The sequence below is a fragment of the Lycorma delicatula genome, chromosome 2 (genome assembly GCF_047948215.1).
Source record: "Lycorma delicatula isolate Av1 chromosome 2, ASM4794821v1, whole genome shotgun sequence".
NCBI lineage: Eukaryota > Metazoa > Arthropoda > Insecta > Hemiptera > Fulgoridae > Lycorma > Lycorma delicatula.
Window position 1 is genome coordinate 175,676,783 of NC_134456.1, and position 16,410 is coordinate 175,693,192.

At 31.6% G+C, this 16,410-nt stretch overlaps 1 protein-coding gene across 4 annotated transcripts in view; it reads right to left on the reverse strand.

Annotated features, from left to right (window-relative positions):
* The window catches only part of sm (heterogeneous nuclear ribonucleoprotein L), a 514,959-nt gene that overhangs the window by 447,232 nt on the left and 51,317 nt on the right, over positions 1 to 16,410 (reverse strand). For all 4 annotated transcript variants that reach the window (XM_075356710.1, XM_075356709.1, XM_075356707.1 and 1 more), the window contains one exon: positions 16,298 to 16,347. In XM_075356710.1, the coding sequence (XP_075212825.1) occupies positions 16,298 to 16,347 (50 nt within the window). The remainder of the gene's footprint in view (positions 1 to 16,297; positions 16,348 to 16,410) is intronic.

A 16,410-nucleotide genomic window follows, 5' to 3' on the forward strand; every position in this document is an offset into this window, starting at 1 on the left:
AGAAGGTTTGCTTAGCGCCCGATTAAACGTGCCCGAAGAGGAATGATCCTCAAGAACAGACATTCTTTATTAGTCACCTGTAGTGTAGGAGTTAGAAACCGTATCTTCAATCGCAAATGTATCATGTGAGCCGTTTAGCTGACAAGGGAGACGCCATTTCAATAATCTTTTTGCTATGTATAAAATATTTTTTATTTTTACTAACCCGCATAATATTTTAGTCTACTGTAGAAATAAAGGTTTCTTATAAACAAACTACGGTGTTTAAGGGTTCAAGCTATCCAGAAATGAGATAACGGGAAAAATGACGTTAAATAACATAATTTCGCGCTATGTTGCTAGATTTACAAACTAAATTATTACTGATAACAATTATTTCGACATTTTAACGCATCAATAGTTTGAGCGTATTAAGAATCTATAAACATAAACACGGTTTAAAGAATCGAATTCAATAGCATTACAAAAGAATAGATTGGTAGCTGTCACTCTCCCAAAGGATATCCAAGACATGATGGACAGCCGGATTGATTTACTCACCTCGGTGAATAACAATCTCACGATGCGGGTTCTTGCCTTAGGACAAAATAATCTGCCAAGATTTAATCCGATACGAGGAACAGCTATACGAAGTCTGACAAACTATAAGATAAAGAAAGGAGAAAAACTTACAAACCGAAAGTCAATTTCCACTATTTACCGTAAGTACACAGCTGTCAATTAGGGCGTAGCTATATAAAATATATCAAAACTTTCTGATCCTTTTTAAATAGAGTGTGTAAGTACACATCAACGTAAAACAGAATATCGATTTAAATGCGGCAGAAGATATAATTACAATTAAAAAAAAATTAAAATGCCTTCCAATAGCTTATTAAACGGAAACAACCAACCAATTTCTTAACTTTTATTAAATCTGTAACAATATTAAAAACAGTTTTACTCTATGTACTCTGAATAAAGCAAATTTTACAAGAAAAATATTCTGCATCGTAATATTATTATCGGTTAATGGAAATGACTAAAATAAATTGAGAGGCATTATTGTCAGACCGGTTACTTCAATGATGGCATTCGTCATAGTTAATGAAAAATTGCAACAATTTTCTACGGAGATAATAATAGTTTAATAGACTTCATCAAAAAAAAGTCTTGATTTAGCATGTTATTTAAAATGTAATACAGAATGATTATTAGTTCACCATAATAATAAATAAATGAAAATAATTATACACAAAGAGAAAAAAAGATGTAAAATTGCAACTGTTCCTACTACTATTAAGGATTATAGCTTTAACGATCTGATGGAAATGAAATAATCGGTGAAAAAAAATAGAATAAAAACGAATCTCAATTAAATATATATAATCTAGAGAGACATATAATCTACTAAGTACGAGGGACAGTCGAGAAACAATTCAGCAAAAATAATCTTCTATAATTAATCCGATCAGATGATAAATCCGCATTCAATTGCAAAAATTTTAAATTGTAATACTATTAACAATACCGTGTTTACTTTGTAAGTAAAAAAAGAGTACGGTAACGAAAAACGACAGAAATAAGGACATAGTTACGAGTAAAATATTAGAGCACATACAATTTGCAGAATTATGTTATTTAGTAGATGAAATACAAAGACTTCACGAAGTAAATAATTTATCAAAAGTATACGGCACAATCAGAATAACTTTTATGCAGAAAAAGAACATATATTATGATCTCCAAAATTCTTTAAAACATTAATTAGTATGGATCATAACCCAGGGAATCAGAGAAACAAATAAAAAAACGTTTTGAAGCACGGTGATACCGGAAAATGGTGAAAATTACATCGATTGAAAAAGATATGAAGCCGAGTAAAGAGAAGTTGGCAGGAGACGAAAAGGCGGAGGCTGATTATAGAAGAGCGTGAAAGAGGAAAGCCAAGGCTGGTGAACCGTACATTAAAACACTAACACTCAAGATCCTAAGAATCGGTTCTAGAAGGAAAGTTTTAAGCAGATATGACGATATAAGATGTTAGAGGTTTGTCGAATTTAAGCGTATTAGGATCCAGAGAAGAAAAAATACGGGAAAATACGTCAAACCGGTCAAACGAACGAAAAAAAATAAGTAACTAGATATTAAAATCATTAATGCATTCATTCTGGAACGCTAAGATAATCTGTGTTAAAAAAAATTAGTATTTAAAAAAAACTTAATAACGCATCCTTGATTAATGGACTGTAAAAATGATGTAACGTATCTCGTTATACATAACATTCATCGAGTGTTATTAATGTATTAACATTATTCTGTATTTTTTAAACAAAAATTACAATCGATAGTGAAAAGATGAAATGTAAATTAATTAAATGTAAATCGTTATGACCCACAATAAAATAGACTTGCAGGTTTAACACGCGATTCACCAGCGACATCTAAACTTAATTTGAAAATGAGGCAGGTAAACTGTGAGGGGGAGGATTTGTTCCTCCCCCTCCCCTCCATACAAAAACGAGTTTATTGCTATCCACTTACATTAAAAAAAAGATCATCACAAATTGATACAGAGCAGTAAAGAAAAAAAGGGGGAAAGTATCATATTACTGGAAAAAAGGAGATACCGCAGGGCTAAAAAATGGGTTTTCAATAAGCAAGATGACGTAAAAGGCTGAAACAAAAGACAGCGAGCTCCGTTATTCATTTCCCGCGGGAAATCTAGAGCTCATGATAGCTTTAAATATTCATAAGCAATTTCCTCAACGGGCAAAATCTCTGGTAGTTACTTCAGCGGGGAGGGGAGAGAATGTACAGAGCTAATGATGGTACATTTCAGTTCGGTTCGTTTTCCTTACGCTGTATTTGTAATGGACATATACCACTATTCTGCAACCGTGATTCTTTTATCACGGTGAAAAAAAGAAATTGGAAAGTTACTGCAATTTTCTTTCGATTTCAATAAAATCAAACATTTTATTTGTAGCGCGGTCTAGAAGCAAACAAATAAGCAACAAGTGTAATCGAATATTCTTCCATAAGTAAATTAATAACGGTATAAAAACACAAGCAAACCTTTATATTAAACAAATGGCAACAGAATAAAAACTTTATTCGTATATATAAAAAAAATTATCACATTACAAGTCAGGCTCTTAAAAATAATCCTTGCAGACTGCCACACGTGTTTCATATATTTTTTTGATGCAAAAGAAAACCTAAAAAAAAAAAAATTATCCGCTCAAACAAATGTAACCCGTTAAGAAGTTATGGGATCTAACACATAAATCTAAGCTGTAATTAACAGAGGTTAAATTTTTTTGAAGATTATGCAATCTCCCAAAAAAATCTCGAAATAAAAAAAGAATAAATAAAATGAATTATCTATTTTAATTAATACTCGTATATATTGTTTATGTTTAAAGGTAACTTTACTGGTAGTAAGTAAATACGTTATACCCAGGACCATCATTTTTGTTTACAAAAAATAAACTGAAAATAGAATAGAACGTCGATTATCCCGATCTACCTGTCCCATTTTTATCCAGCTAACCGAATAATCATATTTAATTTTATTTTATTCATTTACAAGAGTTAAGAGTACCGTAAAATCTGAATAAATTGACAAATAAGATAATTTAAAAAATTTAATTTATTAAGATTGAAAAAATAAAATCATAAAACACATATGTAAAACCTTCCGGAGAATTCTCACTGTACAATATATTTCACTGAAAGGCCTATTAAAATCAAATTAAAAAAAAAAAAAAATAGTTTAAAATGTCTCACCTCTTAAAACTACGAACTAACTCTTTTCAATAAAATCTTTAAATGAAAACTTTGTTTAGACTTCATTCAATCTGTATTTGACAATGGTTTTAAAAAAAAAAAAATCTGTTCAACCTTGTTTTATCCCTACAATCAGCAGTGGCTCTGTTATAACAAAATTAAATTCACAAGGTTACACATTAATGAGCTGATCTACATATGATTTTCAAAACTTATAAAAATGCATAGGTTCAACTCCATATTTCGCTGGCTAAAAAAAGTGTTACTTTTTCAAATAGATTATTTTAAATTACGTATGTATTGGAGAACCGAGTATTAGACACAACACAGATCCTATATAATTGGAGGAAACAAAAATTGCTTCACAACTACAGAGAAAATTATGTCAACATGACCTTCAAATTTTGCCGACACATTTGGATTTATTTTTGTTCAAGAAACAAGCAGATTACACCTTCGCATACTTAATCGAATTACCAATCTACAATTTTTCTTAACAAGGTTCTAAAGTAGCTTTGGTAATGACGAAAATTAAAAAAGCATATATTTATCGATAAATATTTTTTATTGTACATATTTACTTATTTGTTAATTCGGTTTCTTATTTGTATTATTGGAATTCAAACCCGTTTTAATACGTAAAAAAAAAGTAATAATAAGAAAACTGAATTGAATTAATACATTACTTTGATCAGCGAATTTAATATTAAAAAAACGACAATACTAAATCGAATACTCTGTTTTTCCCTATTACATCTGTTAACGATATTAAAGGCGTAAGTTATGACAATATTATTTTATCGGTTCCACGTGCCGTCACTGAGCTTCCTTATATTATTGCATGCAATTATCCTGGCTGAAATAAGTCGTGTTGCTACAAATTCCACGGCACTGCCCTATTATTGTTATTTTTTGCAGATGATGTTTTATGCGATACGCAATTACATTAATGCACAGTGAAACGACTATGAATTTCAATCTACGCGATTGAAATCAAATTTTTCTTTTATTTTTATAAAAGAAAATATAACACGCTATGAGAACTACGTGTCACAATTTATCTGTATCGTAACTACTAGTCGCAAAAGTTTTAATTATAAAGGTCACATAAAGGTACACAGTAATAGTAATTACATAAATAATCATCGGACAGAATATGATTCTGAATGGAAAAATGAAGTACCCGATCATAGTTGCTTTCTGTAAGAGTAATGATACTCACTGTGCAGGCAGCCCTTATAATGAACACAATCGTAGTGTCATTCGGTGTGATATCACACGTATTTAGGCGGGCTTGTCATACAGACATGCACTGTGTTTTTGTTCGTTGTTTGAGGCGACGGTAAACCATACCGCATGTTTGAATATGACTGTCATTTTTAGGAAAAGACTTGAAAATGATACAGTCGCCTACCTCCATTTAGGTCGCTCATCCTCTGGAACGAGAGACTACGAGCGGTTACAAGATCACGCGAGTACGTACTAAGTAACGCGTCTGATCCCAATACAGTGCTGGGGAGCCGGATCCATTGCAAGCGACCTTGAGCAGGCAATTACGTGCAACAACCGGCTACAACAGTAAATAAGCGACAGATCCCCTCGAATTGGGATCGGCCTCTCATAGTCACAGTACATTGAGGTTGGTTCTATCTGCTTATAATCGTCCACTTATTGTCAAACAAATTTCACTATTTAAACCGTATTATTTTAAACTTACTATTACGTATTTGTCATAGTGAAAAATTGATAGATGCAATTTGTGAAAAATTACCGCTACAGAATATGTTAGACAAACATTCTCGGGATGTGTCAAACTATGGGCGGTCAATAATTTTTTCAATGCTTTAAAAAAACTACAACTATCTGAAAAAAAAATCATGCGCACTTCTGCATATGAAAAACGACATTTCGTTATTTTAATTAATTTCCATGTTCCAACTTGCAGCATCATAACGAACCACGTTTCTAACATGCCCCGCTCAAATTTTTTCGACCTTAAATTGAGCGTAATTCAACCTTCATCAAATTTTCACACGCACAACTTTAGATACAATGACAATTCCAAAAACTGATTTACTAGCTTTGGAGATTTTCGATTCACAAAATGTTATACCCCCCTAGATATATAGATCTCTCTCTCTTTGAGAGAGAGATCTAGATATCGCTCTCTCAAACCTCAAAACATAAAGAAAACCCATTTTCACCCACACCCCCCCTAATCAAAGCATGAGACCGAAAGTGACACCGTACCTTTCTTCGCAAATAAAAACGCTACAGACCGATAATATGAATAAAAATCATGTAAGCTTTGTACAAACAAAGTACTAGCCTAGTCTTTCACGGTCGTACGATTCTAAGTCTGTTTAAGGCTGTAATCGCTCGTAGTCTCTTCCAGTGGACGAGCAGCCTTAAAGTTATGACACTTTATATACAAACAGGGAAAAGTAATTATACCGTAAATAATGTAGACGTAGTATACACGTATTAATTTCAAAGAGTAGGTTTACATAATTTCTATAATTTCATTAAATAAGTTTTTTATTTAATTTTCAGAAAAAACGTGTAAAAGAAATCTACATTTTTCTTCTAGAAAAAAATTGTTGACTATTATATTACTCCATAAGTAAATAGTCAACAAATTAGTTTTCCTTTACCGTAATCTGTTGTAAAGTTCGAGGGTTTGTGCTGGGTCTGTAGAAATAAAAACAGGTGTGACCATTTGATTAAACAGATGACCGGATGTTACGTAACTATAGATTCATCGACTAATGAAATTACAATAACTAGCTTTTGATACTACGAATTACACTACCGTAAATACGGTATAAGTTAAGACTACATTACTGCGATATCCTAATCAACTTCACGATTATAGGATTTTAAATTAAATTAACCAACAAACCATTAAACATACAGAATAATAATAAATCTGTTACGTAATACGCATGTATATGAATTAATGTTAATAAAATACTTATACAACAATATTAAAATTACCTTTAATAACTTTACAATAGATATTTAAAATGATTTCCTGTGATCCCAGTGCAGATTCGCAGTTTCATAACATCTGCGGCCACTTTTCGTAACGTCTGATCAGTAATATTTGAAATCTCGCCTTCAATGTCAGTCTTCAATCGGTCAAGTGTACGGATTGTTTTTAGAAACTACACTTTCTAAATACCCCCAAAGGAAAACGTCTGTTGGTGTAATATCTGGGGATCTTGGAAGCCACAACCCTTTTGATATCAAACGACAGCCAAAAAAATTCGTGTTAACTTATCCAGCGTTTCATTAGCAGTACGACACGTTGCGTTATCCTGCTGGAACACGGTAATAAACTGTTCGATTAAGTTGCGATAAACCACACCACACACAGATTTGTAAAAAAATAAAGGCTCTATTATACGACGTCGAGAGATCGCACACTAAACAGCAATTTTACGTGCGTGTAATGGTCATTTATGAAACGCGCGAGGATTTTCAGCGCTTCATGATCGGCAGTTTTGGCTGTTAATGTAGCCGTCCAAGTGAAACCGTGCTTCGTAGTTCCAAACACGATCCAAAATTTCAATACCGTTGTCATCAACAAGAGAACGAAACCGACAACACTGTACGCGTTTACGGTGGTCTGCTTCTCTCACTTCAACGACACCGATGCGATAAGCATGCAATTGTAATTTTTTAGTAGCCCTGAAAAGCTATAGACCATGAAAGCTTAGCCTATGAAGATAACTTTCTGACCGATTTTGTGGGTGAGCGAGTCAAATGTTCTTTCACATCCTCCAGAACTTCTATTGTTAACAGTGATGGTCGATCTGTGCTTTTCCGGATCACGTACACTCCCAGTCTCACGAAATGTATTAATCAAGCGCGATACTGTCAACTTATTAGGAACCGAAAAATCGGAAACTTGTCTATCCGAAACTCGTCTTTCACTCGTTCGTAAAATTTAAATCTTACGAACAATAATAAACACACGTTAGTCCTTGGAAAACGACGTAGTTACAACAGAGATGAATTCATACTGATATAGCTCTACCGCATTAGAAGGATATTTCAACTGTTACGATGTTCTAACCTTGAGTAAAATGTTGCCAACTGAAATGTAGGGAGAAATAAAATATACTTATGCGTGACTTTTATACCGTCTTATCTTACGGTTACGTCCTTTTTGAAACACCCGTTATTATGCCATTTTACATCATACTACGCCTATAACATACAAAGGACATTTTTTCTTCCTTTAATGTTATCGGTTGGCGCCATCACGGGGTCAAGTTTTATAAATTTCAATGATAAAATTTTTTTAAAAACTTTGATTTTCCTTAATTTAAAATTTGCAAAAACTTTTAAAAATTCCTACTTCCAAACTTAATTTTTAATTATTTTGGATCGTGCCATAATAATAAAAATGCAATATGTCAACGTCAGCCCATAAAAAGAAATAGAATATGTTACACATTTCATATCTTAAGAGAATTCGGTTAAATAAGATAACAGCGCATTATGTAGGGATATTATAAAAATAATTCTATTCCTAACAAGAGGCAGTATTTCTTTGCAAATTGATGCGCATAAAAAAACAAGTCATACAATTTGATTTGGTGGCGGCTGCAGGCATTTAAACCTACGTGCTTCCAGGTGTCCCGACTTGACTTTCATTAGAGTAACGTAATCTCAAAATAACCTTAATTAAGCGTAACTTACTGAAACGCCCATTAGGCCCCTCCTCATTTGCTAATTTTCCAAACGTTTTATTTACTCTGATAATTGTCCCCCCCCCCCCCATGCTAAACAACATATAGATAAAAATATAATTACAATAGCATATTCATGTCACACGGACAGTGATTATTTTAATAGCTTTATAAATTACTATTAAAACAATTTATGAATCAATTACATACAATACGACCAATAAATTAATTTATACAAGTCTACAGTAAATTTGTTTACACAAAAATAATTTATAGATTCTTGTTAATTAAATCTACCCACAAGGCCGCGCGCACGCACACACATTTAGTGTGATGCAACAAATTATTTTCGAAATGAGTCATTGAAGAACATTTTTGTTTAATGACACATTTTCCCTCGAACGCTAAATATATAAGAACATACCAACACTACAAGCTTTGTTATGATAAAACAAATTTTCACCGGGTTATGCCAGTGAAAATTTATTTTAATCCCAGTTATCAAAGAATTGAAAGAAGAAATTAATTTTTTTTTGGCACGAGAAACAAAATTCTTTCCTAGTGCAACGAGTAATGTCAAAAGTGGGACGGCAGCCTTTGAAATACGTGTTATGGAACCGCCAGTAAAACAGCACTTTTAAGACAACGCCTAATTTTGTCTCATATTTTAAACAAATTGAAAGAATTATTTTCTATCAATTGCAACACGCATACGTAACAAACAATATATTCACACCCAACATACAAATCGGGTTTTTACTTGTCATTAAAAATAAAATCAACTGTTACATTACTGGCATCGATCGTTTTCATCGGCCAACTGAATTGGAACACAATTCATTGTTTTTTATCGGGCATGAAATCTAGACGACCTGAATCTTAAAATAACAGCATACTGCTCTTGTTCATTCCGATCCAGGTGAAAATGTTACGAGACGACCCAAGAAATCCAGGAGTTGCATAAAAAAATTATAAATTTTAAATATTTACAGATAACACAAAACAAAATAAAAAATTACATCGAATCAGTGGCATGAATTAATACGTAAAACCTTTATCGCCTGTTCTTTCTATGCGATACCAAGAGAAGCCATAGATTGCATATGCATAGATTGAGTAAAACCAACCTGAATTTAATGAAATGTTTTGATATTTCCCCGGAAAATTGCAAGAATACAGCTTTTACCGTATCAATAACCACACAAAGTATTCGTATTCTGGTAATGCGTAGGAAATCAATCAAAATTTGTAACATTACTTTCAGGTAGGGAATACATTACTTTGTTAATAAACATATTACCAAATATTTAAACCTAAACTAACTAAACTAATTTCATTTACACGAAATAAAGAAATATAGCGGCGCAGTATTTAAGAGAAAAATCGTTATATCCCGGCTAATCAGCATAGTGAGTGTTGTTGTGTCTAAACTTTTCTGGGTTCCATACCACGTCATACGCTCTAGTAAAGTACGCTCTCTTTTTCCTGTTTAGCCTCCGGTAACTACCGTTTAGATTATTCTTCAGAGGATGATATGTATGAGTGTAAATGAAGTGTAAGGTTTACATTCTCAGTTCGACCATTCCTGAGATGTGTGGTTAATTGAAACCTAACCACCAAAGAACACCGGTATCCACGATCTAGTATTCAAATTCGTGTAAAAATAACTGGCTTTACTAGGACTTGAACGCTGTAACTCTCGACTTTCCAAATCAGCTGATTTGGGAAGACGCGTTAACCACTAGACCAACCCGATGGCTCTAGTAAAGTACCATAAGTTCAGAATACGGGCTGATACTGTTAATCAACTGATACCGGTCCAATGTATGAGTCATTGCACGTGAATAGTTACAATACCTGTTATAGTATATTATTTTGAAAGATTAAAAACGTGAGTCATTCTGTATTATAGCTAAGCGTTTAATAGGACGATATTAAGCAGTAATATCGTTCTGTATATTAACATAATAGGTTTTAATGCATCCATACAACAGACTAATTACATTATTAAATAACCATAAATAAAATACCACATAAGACACAGTATTATATATTATACGCAATTATGTCATTCTATCTTTCTCTTTCTATATAAATATATACGAGTAAAACATTACATTACAACATCCATCTCATAATAAAGGTAGCAATACACTTTACGATGTAATGCGATCATAAAAACACGATAATGAAAGTTTTATAAAAAAAAGAAGAATTTAATTATATTTACTGAAAAAATAATGCATTATGTCTGTTCCTTTAATTATAATAAACATTTCCCGATAAATAGTTTTATTTATTGTTTTTCATAATTAAATTACAAATCCGTAAATATTAAATTCGGGGAAAATAATTCTCAATAGTGATTATTTATATAGATATATATATACCGTAGGTAAGTAGTATATAAGCAAATAATAATGTCGGATTATTGCAAACGAAATTACCACTCTATAAACGGCCAGTCTGTCGGTCAGCTTAGTCAATAATAACGTACAATTTTAATACTATCAGAATCAGAGATTGTACAGTACTTCTCTCATTACTACAACGGAAAACTTTTACGCTGAACTTAGTGTAAATAAATAACTAGATTTAAAATAAGTACTTTTTTTGCAATTGTTAAGCCTGAAGGTCTTTAACCTTAATCTTTTCAAATTGAAGTATGTTGAAAAATATGTTATATAATTAATAAAAATACAAGTGTCAAAAGTCGGAAGAGTGAAATTACCTTAGTATTCTTCCTCAGAATCTGTAATAGCAGTAGCGTTGTTATCAGCTATTTTGGGCAACTCCATCACATAGTCAGGATACAATGAAACTGTCTACTGGCCACCTAAATAGGTAAAATATACATATAATTTGTATATTTAACGTTAATTAGACGAAGTTAGCGAGCGAAGCGAGCGTAGGATATGTTTGGTTAGGTTATACTGATATAGTGCGGGATACGTCATTACACGGAATCAACCAAATCTAATCAAACATAACCTACGTTCGCTAACGTCGTCTGATTAACGTCAAAAATAAAAATTATATACAATAAGTTAAACGTATAGGTGATCTTATTTTTATGTACACAAACAACTGGAATTCAGCAGGGGTCCCGAATAATCGATAAGTACCGATATTATTTTTTTTTTACACCTGTAAATCCAAATTACTGTCTCAGATCTTTTTTCCCAAATCAATTTTAACAATTTTTACTTTTAACAATATAATACCTTGTACAGTTAGCTACACCAGCTATCACACACGTCACCTTATTGCCCATCATACAACAATAAATTCTTCCTGGTAAAATAATTGTTATCGACTGCTGGAAGACATAATTGTTTGCAACACGAGGGCTACCAACGTTTAGCGATGAACCACAAAAATAATTTCATACACCCGGACACAGACATCCGCTCATACACAAGACAATCGAGCGTGCGTGGCCAGAAGTGCGTTCAAACGTTCCTCGGTAGAAAATTGTAAACGCCACTTACTTACACGGGCATCTCGGAGAGTTCTTTTCAAAAGAAAATACAGGGACTACAAGACCCGAGTACATCATTTATGATCCAGTGTTGCTTCACTGTATCCTGATTTATATGATGGAGTTGCACAAAACAGCCGATAAAAAGGCTACTGCCATTACAGATTCTGAGTAAGAATAATGAGGTAATTTCATTCTTCCGACTTTTGAAACCTGTATTTTTATTAATTGTATAACATATTTTTCAACATACTTCAATTTGAAAAAGATTACGGTTGAGGACGTTCAGGCTTACAATTACTATTTTTTATTCTATCTTTTTCAGCTGCGTGTTTGAACTGCTACTATATGCAGTTTAATTAAATATCTAATATAACGGAAATAAAGCAAGTTTGCATTTCGAATCGGGATTGAATTTTGATAACATCGTTTTTAAATACGCTTTTCGCTTAAGCGGAAAATTTAAACAATACAACAAATAAAGAATTTACTTTTGTATTGGTGAACGTAAAAATATATTCAAAATTATAAAAGAAAGCAGTGTCGAGTATATTAAACGACATCTATGTAAAATGATGTTCGCATCGTTTACGAAATCTGCTTTCCATTTCGACGATAGAGTGGTTTTAGGAAGAAACACATATCCTGACATACACACACACACACACACACACACATATATATATATATATATATATATATATATATATATATATATATATATATATATATATATATATATATATATATATATATATATATGTATATAAAACCACACCCACGCAAAACAAAACACTAACACCGGTGGTACTCTAGATAGAGAACAGTTTCCCTTCGTAATACAACATCGCTCGTAGTCAGTACGTGAAGCTAGATGCTCTTTTTAATATCCCCTTGCAACATTTCTAATATTACTTTTCTTGCGAGCAATCCAAGAGATCTTTTTCATTTTTAAAACTGGTTCTCATACTTTTAAAAATAAGCAATGTACGCCTTACGTCAACATTAATGCGATATAAACAAACTTCCTAAAAACTAAAAGATTATTATATTAACGATATATATGGAACAGCAAAATAGAATTATTCAATTTATATATACAATTTTTTTTTTACGTAAACAAGAAAAACCATTCGCTACAATTTTTTAATAACACGAAAGATATTAATTTTAAAACTAGCACAAAAAGCAATCAGAATTACATGGCGGATGTAAAGAACAGTAATTGCGTTCAAATCGCTATTCTATAATAAATAATCGTGAAAATATCAGTTCCAAGTAAAAAAAAATACAACTACTAAGGATAGTATATATGTATATAGTAAGGACAGTCTATGACAAAAAAAATTGTCTGATACCACGTAATGGAAAATAATGTGTAAAGTTATTTCCAAACAAATCGTACAACGCAATGCTATTCCTCATTTTATTAATAATTTAGAGTAACCTTCAAAGAAACATAAATTATAGTTAGTTATCACTGGATTTAATACTAAAAAAACATCTAACCAATAATATTTGATTCTTTCCATTAATAACGAAACTATTATTTATTACGCGTAAAAAACCGCCGAACGAAAAAGCGTTGCACAGAGTGCAGTAATAAAAAAAGCCATTAAATCGAGTCTTTTTTATTTTTAATTTTACTTTATTTTTGACCAAACAGATAAATATTTATTAGTAATTATTATATTCTTTAACTAAGAATGAAGAATTCTTGTTCTACAAACTTTAAAAAGAAATTCCAGTCTTCAGCCCATTTAAAGAAAAATTTCCAGCAAAACCATTCAGTAACGAAAAACCCGCAAAAACAACAAATTAAATTATATTTTAACAAAAACATTAGTTTCCTATACAAAAAAAAAAAAACAGAATAACGTTCAGAGAAGTATGAAAATCTACAAAAGATAAAAGTGGCAAGCCTGTGGAACAAAAATCAAGCACTTGTTCTTATTTTTATAGCCATATATATTAGTATTTCACTGAAAAAATAAACACCATACGCAGAATTTATCGGGAAAAATTCTTAAGGAGCAGAATAGAATGTGAATTATTTACGATACATGTTCAAAGATGTATTATAAGGTATTCTGAATGAAAAGTAAATATAATGGCAAAATACAAAAATAGCCTCATTATTTTTTATTCAATTTATTTTAATATTCATATAAAACTGGGTAGCGTAACTTGAACATATATTTACAGACATATTTTTAAAACAATGTTTTGGTGTACAAAGCACGATATAATACGACTAAAAAAGGTTATTAAATGACATGATATGCATGTCAATTAAATCGTCACCAGAAACGCAAACATTTATTTTATACATTAAAACTCTCATAAAACACGCTTTACGGTAGCAAAAAAACAGCTGACACATCTAAAAAAAAAATATCTGATAACAGTTTTAATACTTTCCTGGCACTGGTTACTTATAAAATCCAAAAAGTTACCTAAGATTAATTTTTTGGGGTAGCGGTAATTTATGATGACGTTTTATTGTAAAATTATTATATATTTTATTATAAAAAAGTTTTATAAATATAACATTTTCTAGTTTTATCTGCTCCCCACCTCCAAAATCACCAAAAAGAAAATGTTTCTACTGATTTTTCTACTTTCCACGTTTACTACGTTGATTTTAAATTTTCTACGTTGAAATGCAAGAAACTAAAAAAATGTACAACCAATAAAAAGTTACCTAAGATTTTTTTTGGAGGTGGGAATCAATTATGACCAATGTTTTTGAAATATTATTACTAAAAGATTATTGTTTAAATAAACTCAAAAAACCTTTTTGCCCGAAAAATCATTTTGGGGCAATTATTTTTTAAAAATGGTAAGATAAGCACGCACGCTGACCTTAACATAAAGTGGGGTTATGTTACAATATTCTGAGAAAAACTGACTCGCAAAAACCCCCGTCCCCTGTAGATATTGATCCCAAAAAGTTTACCATCAAATTGCCTCTGTAAAAAATTTTATCAAAATCGGTTTATCCAGTCAAAAGGTATTAAAGCTTCAAACACGCCAACGCGTACATACAGATGTATGTAAGAACATTAGCCCCCCCACTTCTTTTGTTTTTTGGGTCACTTGGGTCCGAACGTCGAGAAATGCACAAAAAAAACGTCAAAACTGTAGAGCTATGATACAGGAAAATAAAAATTTCAAAAATTAGAACCAACTTATAACAAACGAAACCGGTCGATCGCATTCTGTGAATGAATTAATCTTACCTGAAATTAGTAAAGAATGTGTACCAGCCACCGATAGGCTGTTTTGTGTTCCCCATCAAATATGCATAAAGAAATATAATGAACGCGTAAAATAAATGTAATGTGATTAAACGGCATATTTTGGCAAAAAAATAAAAACATGGTGTTGCATTATAGAACAATAAGAGAAAATTGTATATTATAACCGTTTCTAATACTGTAATGAATACCGGGAGAATTCTTTTTTGTATTATTTATTAAAATCGTTTATATGAATTCATATAACAATCATATAAACTTTAGTTTACAAAAACAGTAAGTTTACGTTACATTCTTAAGCAGGAAATATGGTAAATTAATTAATTTTACAGTACATTGGAATTTTGTGCCTGTTCCGACAGCAGTATTTGGATTCAATCAGCCGGGCTTGAAATTCGATTGCTTGCTTCTATCAGTGAATATTTTATTCGAATAGGATAGTACGTTCTCGACCTATCATGTGTTCCTACTTTGTGAAACGAAAGGCTAAATTACATGAGATGACTTCGGGGACAGTAAATAAAGAGTGGAACTTAGGAAGTAAACATTAAGAATTTAAATAATCAGAACAGTTTCTTCGCTAGCAGGGAGAAACTAGTAATAATTAATACAGAAAATTAAAGTACAGTCGTACTAGCCTGTGACAGATATTTTTAATACAATATTTCCATTACGAAATCGGCAGATTCACGTACAATTAAACAAAAACTGATGTATAATTTTAAAAAGAATAAACGAAAGAAAAAAATTCACGAGTAACAAACAGAAAATCATACGTATGAACGCAACACAACAAATCAAACTGTACGCGGATAGATTCACAAAACAGTACAAATAAAATAACACGACAAAGGAAGCCTTAGTATGCCACAATGGAAACCGCAATATAGTAAAAACTACGCTACAAATAACTCGCAAAGGTACTGTACAACTTTTTTTTTTAAAGTACAAACTTTAAAATGCAACTACAATACCAGACCTAATTACTTCCTAGAGTGCACGTGAAGAACTTATAAGAATGTTCTAGGTATTCCTTTTTATAGAACGAAATAATTACTAGAAAACAAAAACGAATATTAACTCACCTCTTCCTTTTGGGTTCATTCGAGACATTGTTAAACGGCTCTGTATGATTCTGGAAAAAAGAAAACAAAATTACTAAGAAATTTACCGTTAACAAATCTAAAATATGAATAAT